Genomic DNA, 20352 nt, shown 5'->3' with positions numbered 1-20352 from the left:
ATAATTCTAATCAATCAGGAGGCATGTAGCAAAATTCCACCTAATGAGATTTGATCACAGAATGGTGTGATTGGCTACCGTGATCACCAGGAATAGTAACTAAATTCTCAGTAGACATTGATAGCAGAGAAGTTTCATCTCCAGTATGAGAGTGAGACAAAGAGTTTTTCGGAACCAACTTACAGCAACTCTGATAGGGCTTTGAAGTTAATTCAGATATTTCTTCCTTCCATTATCAGATCCTTCCTTCCTTCCTTCCTTCCTTCCTTCCTTCCTTCCTTCCTTCCTTCCTTCCTTCCTTCCTTCCTTCCTTCCTTCCTTCCTTCCTTCCTTCCTTCCTTCCTTCCTTCCTTCCATTTAAACATGTGTTTGTGCTGATTTCAAACTAAGGGTGATCCAAGGGGAAATAGATTGCAATTTGGCCTACTTGTGGAGCATGCCAGTGTGATCTTTTCCCGGTGATCACCTGACACACAGGGAAATCCACTTCAGCCCAATCCCAACCTGTCCTCAAGCTGGATCTTCCAAATTTGGGCGCTGGGCTGGAGCAATTCCCCAAAAGATTTTAAGGGAGATTGTTCCTGTTATAGTGACCCTTTTTGGGTCTGATCACACCCTAAGTGTCAAGCTAAACATTGAAGATAAGGCTTTAGAAATTGAAAGCTAATGATCCTTGAGCCTTGAGAAAAGGAAACTGAGGGGAGACGGGATAGCACTTTTCAAATACTTGAAAGACTGCCAAGCAGAGGAGGGGCAGGATCTGTTCTTGGTCAGCCCCAAGTGCAGGATATGTCATCATGGACTCAAGCTATAAGAAGCCAGATTTAGGCCACATATCAGGAAAACTTTCTTAACTGTTAGAGCAGTATGATAATGGAACTGATTACCTCAGGAGGTGGTGAGCACTCCAGCACTGGAGGCATTCAGGAAAAAATTGGACTGCTACCTGTCAGATCTGCTTTGGTTTGGATTCCTGCCTTGAGCAGAGGGTTGGACTAGATGACTTTAAGAGACCCCTTCCAACTCTGTTATTCTATGATTCTATTACCCTTCCAGAGATATAGTTCTGGGAGACCTTCATTCCTGACCAGTTAGACTGACAAAGGAAGTCTGTGTTTCCATACATCCAAACAATTTGATTTGCAAACAACCCGAGTCATAAGAAGAATGTCCAATGAGAATCTTTGGTTCTTCACAGCATTCCGTGAATTTTCTTTTCTACTGATGATTTAGCTCTAGCTTGACCTTCACTTTCCAGATTATATGGCCTTCTGTTTGCGCTACCCACATCCTGCATGGCTTTGTTTTTCCTCAATGCTCATGACAAACAAAACCTTTCTTTTATAAGGCTGTTAAAAACTGAAGGCTAGGAGTAAAAACAAATGTGCATGCTAATTTAAGACAGAGAAAAGTACCGTTTCTTTTAACTGAGTTATGGCAAGGCAGTGTTGAAAAGAAAAAGGTTAACATTTGTGCTAGATGCTGTCGTGTGCAGATTGTTTCACACGCAATGCTTAAAAAAATAAAGAAATCAAGAAAAAGCTAGCTGGTGATGGATGAGTTCCCAGCAGTTTGCTTTATAGCTGCCACGTTCTTTCTAAGCATTCACAGAAGACTCTAAAAGAATGCTGGTGGTTGGCCACAGCTCTCATTTCGGATGATAATGCTGGTGCGTTATGATTTATGAGCTTGGGGGGAGCTCTTAGCCGATCCTTCCTACTGGTTGCAATCTTTCCAGACCTTACCTTGGTGAGAATAAAGAATTTGGAAATTGCAAGTCACAAAAAAAGCAGCAAGGAGTCTCAGGAAGCTTCAATGATTAACAATTTTTTGGAATATTTCTTTGTAGACCTCGATGTACTGCATCAAATACTTTAGACTGCATTCTATAAAGGCGTAGACCGAATGAAACTGGTTAGTTTTTATGCTGTCCCTGGCCTTTTGTCATTTTTGCAGCCCGAGGTTAAACTTGTTTCCCACCTTGAAACAAGAACTTCTGGACGGCTCAGTGGGTTAGAGATCTGATTGAAGAGCCAGAGGTTGGAAGTTCAGTTGCCTGCTTCATAATGGCTGGACTTGATGATCTGTAGGGTCCCTTCCAACTCCGCAGTGATCACTACTGGATAGCTCAGTGATTTAGGCATCTGGTTGGGAGTTCGATTCCTCCCCGGTGCCTTCTTAAGAAGGACTGGACTCCGTGATCCAGAGGGTCCCTTTCAGCTCTACAGTTCTAAAGCGGTGGTGGCTCTTTTGCTCTTCAATAAGTAAGGGAGGTGGAATAAGGCTGTATCTCAGAAATATTGTTCAGGTCAGGAACAACGATGGCATTTGGAAAAGTGCAGGTCTTGTAAAAGCCTCGGTCTTGGGCTGCTCATTGCTATTAATTGTAAGATGCAAGGGATTTCAGGTTTTCTCAAGGGTAAAACTGTAAAATTGTCACTGAAGGAAGGAAACCATCCTTTGGTAGAAAAGGGTCGGTGAATGAACTCAAAAAGCCAGATCGGGATGTTATACATGATGTTGAAATCACTTAGACTGAAATGGACTCGGTGGCAGCGTGGCGAATCAGCTCCTTTGGGTGGTTCAAATGGGCCTTCTCCAACTGCAACTAAGTTGAATGTAGTAACTGACTAGGTTAAAGTCAACCACAGTTGGAGCCGGCCCATCTGAATCAAGAGAAGGTATGGAAGAGTTAACTCACTCCGTCCCTGTTGATTCAATGGGCCTACAAGAGTGTGATTTACTACACTAAGCAACAGGATTTGGGCCACTGTGATTTTTAATTTTTTTTTTAGCTTTTAAATATGTTTTAATTTTGTAAGCCACATTGAAGGCGAAGATGGGGTGTTAACTAACTAACTAACTAACTAACTAACTAACTAACTAACTAACTAGCTAGCTAACTAGCTAACTAGCTAACTAACTAACTAACTAACTAACTAACTAACTAAATAAATAAATAAGTAAATAAATAAAGGAAAACCCTTTGACGAATCATTCGCTTGGGTGCATCTGTTTCGCTCCTTGGGAGGACAGAGCAGCATTGCTATTGGCCCCTTCCCATCAGTTAACAATTGGAAGGGGGGGAATTATTTTATTTATTTATTTATGGCACTTAGAGGAGTGAAAGAGGAGTGAACACCCCTTACTCAGTGTTTCTCTCCACTGCTGCTCCTGGAAATCTCATGGTTGAGGAAATCCCCACTGGAGCAAAATCCTAGAAATCACTAGGATGAAAAAAAATGGGGAGTGTTCATTACATACCTGCTCTAAGCTTGAGGGGGGGGGATCATTTCTGAATATGTCATTCTGTGAATCATTCGTGTGAATCTTTAAGATGTGCAAGATGGAGTTTCTTCTCTGAGACCCTGGTTTTGGCCTTAAAATCTAAGGGGATGGAAAGACCTGGCAAGCTACTGAGAAATAGATGGATGCATAGAGATACGGAAAAATATATAGATGCACCGCCTCACATGTACACATACTCATGTTGTGCCAGCATTATAGCCCATTGTGAGGGCGAGTGCCATTAGAGAAATAAAGATGCTTTCCTCACCACTAGACAAATATTGGCAAATGCAGAATACTCTCGTTCCAGCTTAGCGGGGAAGCTCAGCGAATGTATAAATTTGAACCATGTCATTTATAACCAAAATGCTTAAAAGGGCCACTTAGCACATTTCCTCATAATGGAACACCTCTCAAATTAAGGGCTGTTTTCTGAATTTTTATCACAAAAACACCAAGAGAGGCAAATGGAAGAACAGAAGTCACTGGAGGCACAAATATTAATGTTTGTGGCCGATTGACCATCTACCTTTCAGACTTTGCCTTTTCGTTTCCATCAATGTCTTTTTGCAACTGGAAACTGGATTTCAGGTTTGGCATTTAGGTCTTGTATTTGGGATCTGAGCTGCCAACTGGGTTTTGGGCAGGGACGTTATGTTCGATGTGACGAGAATTTTTGTGCACTTTTTCATAGTTCTGGACTTTCTTTCAGCAAAACAACAACAACAAATGGCACACTTTTTAAACCAACGTGTTCCATCTAGCACAAAAGACTGTATTTTGTAACAAGGCCTATTTACCACAAAAGCATGTATTTCATACATAACACAAAGGTTTTTATCCCCCCCAAAATTTTGTGTTTTGTGCAAAACTTACACGGGTTTTGCACCCTCTACTTTTCTCACTGATGGTGTCCAAAAAAGCAAAGCAAAGCAAGAGAAAAACGGCCCCAGTTTTTCATTCTCACACAAGGGCAAACAGTTCACAGGGGCTGGAAAAATTTTGACAGGGCCAAACTGTCATTTGGTCAACAGGTTGGAAAATGAAATGAAAAAGTAAGGGTGTCCCTTTTTCCATGTATAGGTGCTGTTGGAAGGTTGGTGCCCAGGGTTCTCCTTGATTAAGCTTGGGTCATGTGAAAGGCTGTGGGTTAAACCGCAGAAGCCTCTGTGCTGCAAGGTCAGAAGACCAGCCGTCGTAAGATAGAATCCACGCGACGGAGTAAGCTCCCGTCGCTTGTCCCAGCTCCTGCCAACCTAGCCATTCGAAAGCATGTAAATGCGAGTGTAGATAAATAGGTACCACCTCGATGGGAAGGTAAGGGCATTCTGTGTCTAGTCGTGCTGGCCACGTGACCACAAAAACTGTCTTCGGACAAATGCTGGCTCTACGGCTTGGAGATGGGGATGAGCACCGTGCCCTAGAATCGGACACAGCTGGACTAAATGTTAAGGGGAAACTTGACCTTTACGATGTGAAATTGGACACCCTTGGGAGAGGATATACCAATGCAGAGGAGCAGGTCTGTGCATCTAAAGACTGTCGTGGTTTTGTGTGGAATCCACCCATTTTGTATCTCCTCCTAACCAAGGAGGGACAAGGGGAGGTGAGGTATGGCCTCCAGACATTCAGATTTGTACCCTTCCAGCAGCAGATAGCTGTGGTGGGTTTGTGGCCCTCCATCAGCCAGCGTTTGCACCGCCTCAATTTCAGTGGCCCGGCTCACATCCCCTGCCCTAACTACGGCTCTGGAAACCCAACATGAGGAAAACTGTGATGCCCAGAATAAGCCAAGTGACCCATGTAAGTTCAGAATGTCTTGGAGTGACAAAACTTACGTTTTCTGACCGTAGCTTCTTTGCTGGACAGCCTCCGTCTATCGGATGCAGCATATAGTAAAGCCGCACTTTGCTCGCATGTTTCCGACTCTGCAGGGAAAAGCCGACAAGAAATGATTTCAGTAAGCCGAAACTTCTCAGAAGGGAGCATAAGTTGGAGAGTTCTGTTTTCTCATCAACCTGTCTTTCTTTCTGTGCCATACATGCATATCCCAGATAGGAAAGACCATGTTCCCGGCTACTATATAAGGGGGGTGGGGGTTAGAAAAAAGTGGAAATTCTAATTAATCATCATCATCTCAGAACTACAGAGCTGGAAGGGACCCTGTGCGTCATCGAGTCCGGTCCTTATCAAGAAGGCCCAGTGGGGAATCGAACTCCCACCAGATCCCTAAACCCCTGAGCTATCCAGCAGTTCTTAAACACCACAAATAGGGCTGAGCATGTGAGGAATGGAAGCCAGACTTGAAAGTTTGGTGGACTCTGTGACGAATTTAAAGACTAACATTTGGATATAACGTATTACGGAAAATCAGAATTTACTCAAGCTTCTTCAGATCAGAGTAATCAGTATTGGGTGGCATGGCATTTGAATAGCCAAGGTGCAGAACTGTGTCCCCCCACACACACACACACTCCAAAGCACAGATTTGGTTTTATTTTGTCTCCTTTGTAGGCTGCCTTTTCTTCCCTTGAAGGAACTCTGGAGAAATATCTCTAGGGAAGAACAGACCTTCTTCAGAACATAAGATGGTGCTTCTATGAAGTCACCAAAGGAAGGCTTCCAAGCCTCTGATGGTGAAGCCCATTGTCTGGATTTTGAGGTTTGGCCTCAAGGCCTCAAAACATGACATTTGGACGTGTTCAGAATCACATTTACAGTTCTTTCATTGTCCTAATACATACCTCGTTCACAAAGTTTCAAAACCATTGATTCCTTAGCCCCCCCCCATCACCACCATCATGGGAAGTCTTATTAAACCAGATGTGGAGCTTTGCACTTAAGCACACGAGGGCCTTGATCCTGCCTAGCCATTTGCTAGTCAAGACTTGACATTAACTGATTTTTTTCTTCCTTCTTTTAACTTTCAAACTAATTTGTGCCAAATTTAAGTTTCAGCAAAACAGATCCATAAGCAAGTCATTGTGGCAGAAGTTATCCATCTCCTGGCTTCCATGCTTTCCTACGGTTCTGATGCTGTTCGCAAAAATATGTCAAGATGCATATTCAAACACGTGTTTTTGAAAGAACACTCGTTTAGAAATATGTTTAGAGGGGGGGGAGTTGTAAAATTCATATTGAAATGCAAATTGTATGCCAACATGGCTTTTCCAAATTGAAGACTGATATGGGACGTGTGAAAGAACAAATCTAAGAGAAGACATGCAGAAATGACATTTGCTAAAAACGGAGATTAAAGTAGTCATTGTTCACACTGTTTCGAGCAGTGTTGTTACCATAAGGTTTAGAAACTTGAAAAGGACAGAAAAAAAATATTGAGCCCCTCAGAGTTAAAACATGTGCTCTGTCAAACATGACTAAACTTTGTTTTCTTTTTGTGGCTTTAAAGTAAGTTCCTGGGTCTCTGATCTTCGTGTTGGAGTTTTTGCAATGCTGGCTTTGGTAGGTTTGGCTAGATGGGACCTTTATGGGCTGAGGTGACTGTCATTCTATCCAGCATTAGCCAATCATTCCTTACCTGTCTCTGAATTCAGAGAGCCCAACCTCCCTGCTAAGTGCTTTCCCCCCCTCTCCTGAGTCTGTTGAAGTCTGTTACTGAAAGCAGTCATGACTGTCAGTTTGCTGTTTGACCTGTTCAAGTTTGTAAGCAATGGAACCTTTTACTCTTTCTCCTATTCATGTCTCAGATAGAGTTATCAAGACTGTAAATGTCAGTTGATGAGAAAAAGGGGTGAACTAATTTGAGGGCCTTGAAGCTATTCTGCTCTGTGAATGTGGGCACTTCTGCTGTACAGCTAAAGGGATTTAACCAAAAATTCAGAAGTCTGCCACACTTGGTTGATCACTCTGCACCCTGAAGGCAAGGCTTAAACTCTCCCAAGGGGTTTCTGCATTTTAAATCCACCCCATCCCGTGGGGGGGGGGGATTCCTTTGGACTACAGCCAACTCTGTCCAAAACAGGCACTTCTTCCATCCCTCCTCCACTAGTGAAGTTTTGCCTTTCAAAAAACTTCCTATCTTTTTCATTGACAAGCTCTAGAGGCCCCCGGCCAGCATCGCTCATGGGGACATAGTAGAAGTCCATGAAAATCAGGAGGACATGTGAGTATCTATTTTAATTGTATTTTAATCATTTTATCTTTTATTGTATTTTAATTGAATTTTAATTGTTGTAAGCTGCCCAGAGACTTTTGGGTAGAGTGGGTAGCATATAAGTTGAATAAATAAATAAATAAATTGATTAATTGATTAATTGATTAATTGATCAATTGATTAATTGATTAATTGATTTCATTGACTGTAATGTACTGGTGCCAGTTCCACATTGCCTCCTGTTTCTTCTCAGCGAGAGGTGTTTGCACCACTTTGGCTGCAAAAAAAAGGGTGCAAATGTTTTGCATCCTAAAACGGAAATTATTTGAAATAGACTGGGTGAAATAGCAGCCAGAGTTCCACCCCATGCCTCAGCATTTCCTGGAGTGATTTTACATGCATGCATACAGGAGTGAAGGCTCGAATGAATGTGAGGATCCTCTTCACTGCAGCAGCTGGTGAAATGTTGTGTCATAATCCTCACAAGAGAAGAGAATGGTTTTTGCATGGATGAAGCAAAATTGCCCCTATAATGCTTTCATGTGAGGTGCACTCTTCATGTAAATCCTACAGATGGCGCACCATAAAAAAGGTGCTGCTTTGATGCAGGCCCCTTTCAGGATTAGAAGCACGAGATGGGGTGTTTGTGTCTTTTTAAAAAAAGAAATCAGCCAATTGCCATGTGTTTGCAATGTGTGTGCTTTGTTTCTCAAATGCAAAAGACACAATTTTTGGCACAGAGAGTTTGTGCAATTTGCAGAGAGCCTGATGAGAAACAGCAGCATCCCTTGCCTCACTCTTGCCTCAGGTGAGGAATCTGGGAGTTGGATTCCAAAACATTTAACTTTCCCAAACTATAAACAAGGAGGAAGAGGCCAGCTTCAGACTTGTAACTGACAAACAATGAACAAAGTTGATCCAGAATGAAGGCAGCTGATCTCCAGACCGGTCTTCCCCACTGTCCTCCTTCCCAGAGGTTTTGTTTCAAAATAAGAAAAATAGGAAAATCACGCAAAAGGACAGGATGGGTGGGTGAGAACCCTCAATGCCTTTAAAGGCATTGAGGGTTTATTTCATGGTATTTCCTGCATTAACAGTTTTGCATTTTAAGCAAAGTCATTTATTTTGATGCCTGGCTCGGGTTACCTGCCTCGGGGACTGAACCGTTCATTTTGTTGATTAAAATATTGCCCTCTAGGCTTCTTTGTTCTCCTTGAGGTGTGGCCCATCTCCAATGTGAGGTTTCACATTGTCCCATCAGTCCAGAACAGAGAACCAGACAGCTCCTGGAGTTTTCAAAAGGCCCCTGAAAACTTCCCATTCAGACTAGAATCTCAGAATGAAACTTTTGTGGTTTATCACTCCTCAGCCAGCAATGCTACGTGTGTTTCTCCAGTAATAAGTCCCACTGGGTTCCACAGAATTCATTTCCAAAGAAGAGTTCTTAAGAGGCCAGGCTAAATCTTGAGCCATTTGTGTTTGTCCATAAAGTTGCTCTGACTCCAAATTTCAAGGCGAGGAAGACCTTGTCTGCTGGGTCAGGGAAATTCACTTTAATTGAGAACAATATGTTCAGTGCTGGTCTAGACAGGAGGCGGCTAGAAGATGCAGCACCATGGAGAGCTCCCAGGGACATAGAAGGTGAGCAAGGCTACCAAACAGCCAACAACATGAATCATTCCTAGGGTATACTGCATTTTGTTCCCTGGAGTGTAGGAGCTGGACTGCAGCATCTTCAACATCTGCCCCAGGATCCTTCCTTCCAGGCTTCATGTCTTCCTGCCAAGTTGGAAAGGAGGCAGAATCCAAGCCTGAATCCAGGCATGTCCCCTTCTTTCTGGCATCTCCTGTGAGTCCGTTTGCTGATCCATGTCCAGGACTGTGGAGCATCTAGAGAAGGGCAGCCCATCTCAGGCTTCCAGCCAGGCCCAAGGGGAGGCAAGGTTGCCATAGGCATGAATGGCTCAAGGCTCAGGACTGCTGGGCTTCGCCAGCTGTGTAGCGTTGGCATTGGCTGGCTCAAGGAGGGGCCCAGACTGGCTGTCTCCTGCACTGGCGCCTCACTTTCCGACTCCACATCCAGACCAGGATTCTGGAACATGACACTGAAGGCAACAGAAAACTGCATACATATCCAGGATTTATTCCTTCTACACCATTATTTAAAGGGACAGCAAGCCTATCCCCGGTCTCATTTCATCTCCCATCTTGCCATCTACTCCTGATTATTCATTCTCACAGCAAAAAATATATATTAAAAAATCTGAAGAGTAGAGACATTTCACATTTCATTTTTTTATATCCAAGAATCAAAGCATGGCTCAGAAAAGTCTGGTGGAAGTTAATCATCTCCTCCATGACGCTTGGTATAGTTCAGTGTCTATCTTTGTGTATAGCTTATTCTAGCAGACCCTGACTAATGGATTGATAGAATGAAGAAGTAATTCATTGGAAAGAAAACCAAAGAGAAATGGAGTTGAATATTAGGAGACATAAGCTGCCATCTCTTGTACAGGTAGTTTGCCATGATCAATCATGGCGCTGTGATAGATCATGTGATAAATCCATTCAGTACATCATTGGAAGGAAGATTGAGGGAAACATGGAAGAGTTAGAAGATTAATTTCTTGAGTAAGTAACATCAGAGACTTGGCTGGGCCATCATAAGGAACAACTATAAACCACATAGCAAGAGATAGGTGGAGGTCCATGATGGTAGCCAACCTTAACAACTGGGACAGCACCCAGAGGGAGGGAGGGAAGGAGGGAGGGGGAATGAGAGAGAGAGAGAGAGAGATTGGTATTAAGGCTTGGGAGTGAGTTCTATTTAACTCAATATCTCTTGTCTCAAGGTTCCATTCCATCTGCAATTACATAAGCACATCAAACTGGTTCCTGCTTACAGACCAAGGTGCTCCTCAGGACAGAATAATCCTTTGGTTTTTCACACCTCTTTGCAACACTTCTTTTCATGAAAAAGTAACATAACAAAATATATTATGTTTAGCACATTATGTTTAACATAATAGATTACGGTGGAATGCAACGTACTTACTCCAATACCTATTTTGGGGTTAAATGCATAGGAAAGAGCAGACATGTATTTAGCTGTGAAATTTCTTTTCATAAAATAGTAACAACCTACTGATGTGGATGCAAGATGGAAATCAGGTTTAGGAGGGAACATCAGTGAGACTGGCAGAGACTGCAAATTTATTGATCTCTCTGTGTGAGTGTGAAGATTTTTTTGGATTCTGGTACAAGGCGCAATCTTTCACAAGCTTATCTGTGAATGAGTCTCGCTCTGCAAAATATGACAACATTTGAACAAACCTGCATCGGGCTGGCCTACATGTCCCAGGGAAGCCAATGGCATGAGTTAGCCACCTTATTGTTTTTAATGGGACTTAGATTGGAACTCTGTACCTACTTATAACATTGGATGTCTGGCCCATTGAAACACAATAGATTCTACTTCTGAGTGGACACATAGCCAATTCCTAGTGATTAGAAATGTTACTTTTTTTTGGACTACAACCCCCAGAATTCCCAAGTTGGCACAGCCAGTGGCCATGAATTTTCTATTTTAATACTACGTCGCAGAAGAATTTCCTGACTTCTGCCCTAAACTCCCAGTTTTACCTTCACTGGATGACTCTGAGTTCTAGTCTTCACCTTGACTTTCTCTACCGCATGTGAAACTTCAGGTGGACCTGGCAACCACATGAGAGGCAATGAAATGGAGCTAAATCCACGTCGTTGTAGTCTCTATCTTGCCTGTTTTAGGCATGTTCTTCTTGTCTTATATTATATTTTCATTATTTGTGGGTTGGCACCACTAGATGGTGCGGTATAAAAATATAATAAGGAAACAAACAACTGAATGAATGAATGAGGGTGCTGGGGAACACAATTGATTTGAATTTTGGTTTATGTATTTTATGTTGCAATTTATAAAGAAAATTTTTAAAAAATTAAAAAAAATGAATGAATAATAATAACCTCAAGATTGCAAAGCTGGAGGGGACCCTCTGGGTCATCCAGTCCAGCCCCTGTCAAGGAGGCTCAGTGGGGGAATTGAACTCACAACCTCTGGCTCTGCAGCCGGAAACCTTAACCACTGAGCTATTCAGCAATTCACACTTATAGGCTCAGAGGCAGGTCTTTCCACTTAAAACTCTGACAACCGCCCTATGAACCAAAATTCTGTCCTCTGCAGAAGGAAAAACATGCAATCACAAAATCCATCACAGAATCCTAGAGAGGGGTTTAGAAGGCCATCACATCCCACCCCCTGCTCAATCTGAAGCTATTTCTTTCCTCTGCAGACGGGTTTTGCACTTAACCATATGTACTGTCTCCTTTCCTGGCTGCTGTGCCCCTCTTTATCGTTCTACTCATTTGCATCCTATTACCATTTCTGACGGATCTCGGAACATGGGCTCAGATGTTTCACCTGACTAATTAATCTTGAAATAGAAATTTGTTCCTCTCTAAATAGCATCCAGTCATCGATTCCTTGAGAAAGGTGCTACTTAGCCTCCAGCGTCTCCACCCCCCCACGATGAGATCACCAATATTTCATATTAAATAGCTTCATTTAAATTACATTATCAAATGAAACCACGCAATCTGGAGGCATCTGGGGACTAATAGAGGAATCTTTTATCTGTGTCCAAGTGTTAACGAAGCCCATTTGTCCTTTAACTGGGGAGGATGATATTACAGCACTGTTTCCCAAACTCCTAATAAGAAAAGAACATTTTCCCTCCAGTTTTATGTTTTTTTCAAGGGTGTCTGCAGGAACTTTAGTGGGAGAGGTGACACAGCTATGTAGTCATAGGTGAGTCGTAGTCATAGGTTAGCATGACTTGTGTGCTTCACACAAGACTCTACAATGCATCCCATGTGCACAGGCACATTACAATAATAAACCAATTTAGGAGTCCGTGGAGGGAAAACAGAGTAGACTATCTGTCTAGATGGGCGGGGTATGAATCTAATAAAATAAAAATAAATAAATAAAATAAATGCTGCTCTCGCAGAATCCCCAGTTTCTGTATCGTGGCACAAGAGTTTTTTAAAAAGTGTGCTGCTTATATACTGTCCTATATTGCTTAAAGCATTCTCTGGGAGTTTTACAATGTAATTATACAAGTTACACATTGCCACACACGTGCGCACACACACACACCAGTGAGCTGTGTACTCATTTTACTGACCTTGGAAGGATGGAAGGCTGAGTAAACCTCGAGCTAGCTGCCAGAATCTGCTGGGATCAAATGCTGACTGTCAGCAGAGTTTTGACTGAAATACTGCAGTTTAACCACTGCACCACAGTGAGCCCGTGGGGCCAAATTCCAGGATCCTGCTCAACAGAATCAGAAGAACTAAGATCATTATCTCTTGCTCGATCCATCACCCATTTTGTGTATTGTTGCCAGGTCAGCAGCAATGTCTATATGTACGACAGACTGACCAGCCTCACACTCGTTGATGAAAAAAAAGACTAATGTATGAATATGAATTCTAGTGGTAGCAGCAACAGCAGTAGCAGCCTTAAGAGTGTGCAAAATCGTGGAAAAGACCAGGCTGTCTGATCATGGCTCCATGGCACATCCCAAAGACGTGGAAATAGTCTCCCAAATCTAGAGTTGGTCGGATGGCATCATCCCAGAGTACAGTGGTGCCTCGCTTGATGACGTTAATCCGTTCCAGCAAAATCGCTGTAGAGTGAAATCGTCGTCAGGTGGGGAAAAAAAACCATTGAAATGCATTGAAAACTGGTTCAATGTGTTCCAATGGGCTAAATACCTAATTGTCCAGTGAAGATCCTCCATAGGGCGGCCATTTTCCGGTGCCTGTACAGTGGAGAATCCATCCTAAAAACCGTGGGCATCCATTTTGCACAGCGGGCGGCCATTTTGAGAGCTGCCAATCAGCTGTTTTAAAACCATCGTTTTAAAAGGCGATTGCAGAAACCTCATCGTCAAGCGGATTTGTCGTTTAATGAGGTAATCATTAAGCGGGGCACCACTGTAATCACCCAGAGTGGTCCCGGCTGCCAGATGGGCGGTATATAAATCAAATCAGATCAAATAAATAAATAAATAAATAAATAAATCTCACCCCCTGAGATTTCGCATCCAAGGCTGAACTCCCAAAAAAGGACCCCAAAACCTGAGTCTCAAGGCCAAAACCTGGAAAACAACCACCCTAAATTCTTGGGGCACAAAAATGCTCCTAGTCCCACCCTGTTTGGAGAATGGTTTGTTTGGTGGTGTTTCGTTCTTATCTTAAGTAGAGATTTACATCCCTGCCAAGGGGTCGTTGCTAGACCGCCCTGCCATCACTGGAGTAGTGTTATGACATTGTTATAAAAATCATGTGCCATCACATGCCATCAAGTCCATTCTGACTTATGGTGACCCCTTTAAAAGTTTCCCAAGTAGTGAGTACTCAGAAGGGGTTTACCATTCCCTTCTTTTGGGGTCACTTACGGAACTCTGCAACTTGCACAAGGCCACACAGTCTGGCTGTTGTCCCTAAAAGCCCAATGGGGAATTGAACTTCCAGCTTCTGGCTCTTCAGCTACATACCTAACCCACTGAGCTATACAACCAGCTCATATCATATGCCATCAAATCAACTCTGAGTTGTGGTGACCCATTTCAGGGTTTTCCATGTAGAGAATACTCAGAAGTGCTTTACCCTTCCTTTCCTCTGGGGGCGCTGTGGGACTGTGCAGCTTGCCCAAGGCCACCCAGGCTGGCTCTTTTCCCAGAAGGCAAATCAGGGAATCAGACTCCCAACCTCTGGTTCTACAACCAGATACCTAAACCACTGAGTAATCCAGACAGTTATAGCCGGTGGAATAATTCCTTGGGAAAACACATTACCATCTCAGAGTGAAAAAGATTCTGCCATCTTTCTACACCAGAAAATGAGCTGTTCTCTAAGACCCTGCTCTATCCCCAAATTTCTTCTCACATTAAGTCTGTCTAGTGCTTCTTCTTTTTTTTTTTTCCCCTCATGAAAGTTTTCTCAACGGGAGGAAGAGTGTTGATTCTAATTAAACTTGTCAGGAGTTGGCTTAGCTGCCTTGACCTTTCCTGGCCTGAGGAGGAGAGAGACGAGACTGCTTCCTGCAGACCATGGGGTCACTTGTTTTCAACCTCTGTTTTTAGCTTCCAGAAAACAAAGCAAAAAAACCTCACAGAGGTTTTCCCTCCTGGTTGCCCTTTTTTTTTTGCGCTGGAATGTAAAGGACATTCGCATCTGGTAAATATTCAAGGCAAGGCACAAGGGTTAGATCGAAGAAGTGAGGCTGCCTTCCCTCAACAAGTTATCTCGTGGTACTGTTTTATCTTATATTTTGGACTTAAATATTTCAGGGAACGCAAAACCGTTCCAAGTTATATCTCCCAACCCTTCTACCAAAAAGTGCTGGGAGATGTATAGACATCAAGCTAAACTCAACGTTATTCCCAACAAAAGTAGACCCATTGAAATCAATGAAGTCTAAGGATATTAAATTGTATCTCATTACACTCCTGGTGGATGTTAAAAACCACACTAAAAAAAAAAGAGTAACTTATCCATATTTGAGGTGATCAAGAACAGCTCCTGCCCCTCCTCTGGATGCCAATATTGAAAAGTGCTCTTCTATCTCCCCTCAGACTCCTTTTCTCAGAACTAAACATGCCCAGTTCTTTCTGTCTTTCCTCACAGGGCTTGGTTTCTTGTCATCCTGGTGGCCCTCTTCTGAACTTGCTACAGTTTGTGCAGCATCCAGAACTGGGCGCAGGACTCTAGAGGAGGTCTAACCAGTGCTGAATTGGGGGGAACTGGCACTTCATGGGATTTGGAGACTTCTCCTAATGCATCCTAGAATAGCATTGGCCTTTGTTGCAGTCATATTGCACTGTTGGCTCATAGTCAGCTTGTGATCCACAACAATTCCAAGATCCTTCTCACTTGTAGTACTACATTAGATCAAGAGCCCACAATATGAGCCATAAATCTGTTAGGGTAGAAGAATATAACAGAGTGCTGAGAAACACATTGAGAGCCCCTAGTGACTGTCTGGCTTTCTCTGCGTTAATGGGTTTATCTGGTAAATCGTGGCCAGGGCTGTAGATGTCCCAGGAGGAATTCAGTTCCTGTTAACAGTCTGGGAATGGAGGGGGAGAAGGTGCCATTCGCCCCTTCGTGTACACCTTCAAAAAGTTAAGAGTACCCTTTTAAAAACAGACTGAACTCCTTTCTACTTCAAAAGTTTAGCACAGGGTGGACAAAGCCTCAGCAAGGAAGTAAATTAAAGCACATTGTTCTTGTTCCACTACACTACCTGCCAGCCAAGTAATAGATTTTGGTGCTTGGAACCCATTAAACATTATGTTCGGCCATTATTTTTGACAATGGTGTTGTAGACATTGGCTTTATAGTGCCCCAGTTTGAAACAAACTGGGCATGTTTCGCCTTGAGAAAAGAACGGAGATAGGAAAGCGCTTTTCAAAGACTTGAAAGGCTGTCCTACAGAGGAGGGGCAGGATCTGTTCTCAATCATCCCAGAGTGCAGGACACATAAAAATGGGTTCAAGCTACAGGAAGCCAGATTTAGGTTGAATATCAGGAAAAACTTCCTAACTGTTAGAGCAGTACGACAACGCAACCCGTGACCTCGGGAGGTGGGCAGCGCTCTAATGCTTGGAGGCACTCAAAAGAAAATTAGACAGTTTTCAATTATTCTATGAAACGGTGGCATGTGGGGTCATTTGTTTTTAAGGCACTTGGAATTAGAGCCGATATGACTCCTGGCCACTCCTGCCACCAAAGCAATAAAACCAAAAAGGCATGTTTCATAACCAGCAAATCTATAGATCTTTTGAGGATGGGGAAATATTTGTGTAACAGGCAAATTTGTTTTACGAATGCACAGGAAACAAATCCAGTGATTTTGTGCCTCCTCCTATCTAGTAAAAATTGAGAGATTGTTTGCCGTTCAGCATATAGACAAATGAGAGAGGATGAGAACAGAAGCCAGGCTGCTGTACAAAAAGCAGCTATTAATGCTGCTCTGACCACAGGCATTGGTGAAGAAAAGAGGAAAGGGAAAATAAGCTGAAAGTAAGAAATGGAGCCAACACCCATGACTGCTTCCAGCATGCCATACTCCCAAAATCTGATTGTACCTTGCATCCATTTGAAAAAAGAGCACTTCAACGATTATTTTAATTTGTTGAGAGACAAGAAGGGGTGGCATAGAGCATGAGCAGAGAGCCACTTCCCAGTCAAAATGTAAAGAGGCCACCCTACTGCTACCTGTCCATGCTACCTGTGGGAGGGGCGTGAGGTGTAAAGACTAGGGGCTCAAAGTTCCAGAGAGTGGTATGTCTGTTCCAAGTTTTAATCTCAACTTTACAGGAAGATTCTGAACGCTGTTCCCCAGGCTGGCTCCATGCCTTGGATAAAAGCTTGAACGTTAAGGCTAAAATGCAGAGTGGATTCTCTACTCCCATAGGTAGAGGCGGAGCATTCTCTCTTGAGGATGATCAGCCTAGTAGTAAAAAGGGTAAATAGTAAAGATGGAGTTTAGCTACCCTTTTGGCTCGTGCTGACAAACATCTCCGCTCTGTACAGAACACCAGACTCTGCTCTCCCAAAATGACATCCCACAGTATCCTTAGCACATCCCACATCAGTATCGCAGGCACCAGGAGAATTTTCCCGGATCCCCACATCGTGATCCTTAATACAATAAAGTGTCAGCCGAAAAGGGTGCAACTCATTCATTTACACAAGATTGGTTTTATCTGTAATTTTGCCGGTCAATGGGCAACCGGAGCAGCAGCAGATTAACTCTAGGATTATCCGCGCTCTTCAGACATTGACGAAGCTGTCAATACTTTTTGCTCAAAGATCTTCTCTAAGACAAGATGAGAATTCTCAGATGCGGCTAAGACACAGGCCCTTGTACCAGAGGGTGAGAGATGTTTTAATTGTTTTAATTCATCTAGGCAGTGGTCATGTTTTAATTGACTTCCTTTTCATATCAACTGAACTTTGGATAGCTAACTGACAGCTATAGACTATGAACCATAATAATAATATAATAATCATGTGCAGTCAAATCAGTTCTGAATTATGCTCACCCTTTCCAAGGTTTCCTAGGTAGAGAATACACAGAAGTGGTTCACTATTCCCTGCTTCTGAGGGTATCCCGGGTTTTGCAGCTTGCCCATGGCTACCTAGGCTGGCTCTTCTCCCAGCAGGCACAGTGGGGAATTGAACTCTCAACCTCTGGCACCACAGCCAGCGACTTAAACCACTGAGCTATCCAGCCAGCTCCCTGAGCCATAGAGTCCTGAAAAACCAAATTCGGAGTATGTTTTTGGGTATTTTCTCGAAAACAAAACGGTTACAAATCCCCTGTCTTTGTTTGTTTCTTAGTTTCTTAAAGCATTTGCAAGCACTCGAAGCATAGAACACGTGGAAAGCAAGTTAAAAGAACAGCTAAAGAGCACATGGGTGCGTAAATAATTTGGCTCCAGGCTGAATTTGAAGACAAGTGCAGCCCGGATAATTTGACTGCACAATTTTCTCAGTAGAAACTTGAGACCGTTCACTTGTTTTCAAGAATTTCACAGAGTCTTAGGGGTGTAGATCTTGTTTGTCTCATTCTGTCATGGGAAGAGAAGGGATTACAAAATTATTGGGTTTGTTCATGCAAGGCGGAAAAGATTTCCCAAGCTTCCCCACAAGCATTTGCAAGAATTATTTTTTGCATGAATTCTGCAGTTCCATGAAACTGTGGTGGCTGCTGCTTCCTTGCATGGACTTCTCATCTTATTGAATTAGCCAGCATTCTGCCAAGTGCATAGCCTGCATGCTCCAAAGGCCAAGGTGTCTCCAACTGTCCTATTTTCTCCCACCCCACTGCTGCCAGAGTCCAACCTCTACCTTCTGGTTGGCCGGAAATGTGCAGAGGTAGGCTTCTCATTGGGCTGAACTATCTGATGTCATCACCCAATGGCAAACCCACTGGTGCTTGCCTTGGCCCATCAGAATGAAGGAAAGGAGAACATCTGGAAGGATGGGGGTTGAGGACAACACTAGAAGTCCTTCAACCTGGCACCCTCTACAGTGTTTGCTTGTCCTTGGCCAAGGAGCAAGCTTGCTTAACATGTCTACGGTCTCTTAGCTTGGTGCCAATGTTAGCCAAGGAAGTCAGGCACAGTCTCAAAGACTTCTCAGCTAGCATAAACGATGATTGGTTCAGGGTTCTGGAGTGCCATGGTGGAAGGACCCCCAGTACCTTGGAGCCAACAGTGAGGACAGTTGCCCATTCCGTATTTGGCCACATTGGTTCTTTGGCATCACCTGGGATGAGGTAGGGCAGTGCCCCCTGGCCATGGTGGATGAGTTACTACTGGGTGCCCAATATTGTTGAGTGTTGGTACAACCAAGGACGCTCCCTAAAGACTAACAACCAGCAAATCGACATTTGTTTGGCAAAAGCTGGGTGCCGAAGCCTCACAAAGCCTCGCAATTCTTTCACCACAATTCCTGGCGAGGATCTCACTCCCATCATTTCCTTGCTTCCTTTCAAGCACTGTCCCTGTACAGCCATGGTGGTTGATGAGAAGAAGAGGAAGCAGAAAGCAAGGACAGCAGGAAAGCGCCAGAAAAAATATCCTTCTTGTTCAAACAAGGGGAAAAAGAGTTTCAGATTCACCTGCATCAACTGGAAGGATGCCCAAGAGTGCAGACACAAGTCTCCTGCTCTGCAGGTTTTGTGTGGATGAAAGATGAGGTGCAATAGACAAACAGCAGCGCAAGAAGGAGGAGGCACCTGGTCACAAAGCGATGTCTTCGAAGGGCACAGCTTGGTTGCAGGTCATGTTAGAAACCAAGAGGTCCTGGAAAAAGACTCCAATTCGCCTGTCCCATTCCCATTTTGCTTGTTCTTGGAAAACAAATACAACTATATCATACAGAGGAGGGCTGATCCATTATTATAGCATCCCTCTTGCTGAAGCAGCCTCAGTTCCTCTGAGAAAAGAGGGATTGCTGATCATTTCCTTCGGTTCTGTGTTGAAAAGCACTTCCAAAATGGCACATTTTCCCGCACAACCGGAGGTTCGACCATGTGGAGGAAACTGGCTTTCCGAGAGTTCATCCATCCAGACCCAGATTATGGCGTGCTTTCATTCCTCAAGGCCCCACAGAGGACTTTCCATATATACAGGACACCTGGCTCCCACCCATGAGGCAGGGTGGAAGGAAGAGGAGACCATGGAGTCCATCCAAAAGAAAGAGACGGTTCATAGGGCTAGGAGATGGAGTATATTATTTTATTTTTAAAATATTTTCCCACCACCTTTCTCCTAAAAAAGGACTCAGAAGGACTTAGAGTATTGAAAACAATAAACAGCATTAAAAGCCAAGGACAACAATGTTACATAACAGCACTGATGTTACCTGTCTGTCATGGGTTTGGAGGGAAAGTTCCATCCTATGGGGAGTGGAAGGCGGGACATCAGGAGGAGGGGCTGTACTGTATAAATATGTGATGCCTGTGTGGTGAAGAGGAGATGCTGAGACAGACACTGTGAGACACTGGGTTGTGACGAAGCAGCAGCTGGGAAGAAGAAGCTGTTGTGGGAGTCTGTGTGTCAGACAGGGTACTTCTGTGTGTCAGAGTACCAACCTGATAGGTTCAGGTGTCTGTTGGGTAGCCAGAACTGATAGGTTCAGGGTCTGTGCTTCAAGTAAGGGTTCTGTGTGAACCAACCTGTGTGTATGTATGAGTGAGAATAAGCCACGTTACTTTATTTTATTCACCTGATTGTTTTATTTACCCTGTTTGTATTTAAAATAAACCTTATTCTTTTGTTGTTTAAAAATCCATCCCTGGTCTGTGTGACTTATTATAGGGAATGGTTGGT

General features: G+C 43.4%; 1 protein-coding gene across 4 annotated transcripts in view; it reads right to left on the bottom strand.

Annotated features, from left to right (window-relative positions):
• Window positions 1-20352, bottom strand: part of ZMAT4 (zinc finger matrin-type 4) — a 127390-nt gene that overhangs the window by 57022 nt on the left and 50016 nt on the right. For all 4 annotated transcript variants that reach the window (XM_020780399.3, XM_078379683.1, XM_020780398.3 and 1 more), the window contains exon 3: window positions 5127-5216. In XM_020780399.3, the coding sequence (XP_020636058.1) occupies window positions 5127-5216 (90 nt within the window). The remainder of the gene's footprint in view (window positions 1-5126; window positions 5217-20352) is intronic.

This window comes from Pogona vitticeps, chromosome 8 (genome assembly GCF_051106095.1).
Source record: "Pogona vitticeps strain Pit_001003342236 chromosome 8, PviZW2.1, whole genome shotgun sequence".
Classification (NCBI taxonomy): Eukaryota; Metazoa; Chordata; class Lepidosauria; order Squamata; family Agamidae; genus Pogona; species Pogona vitticeps.
The sequence above is the reverse complement of the archived record's forward strand: the minus strand, read 5'-3'. Positions and strand labels throughout refer to the sequence as shown.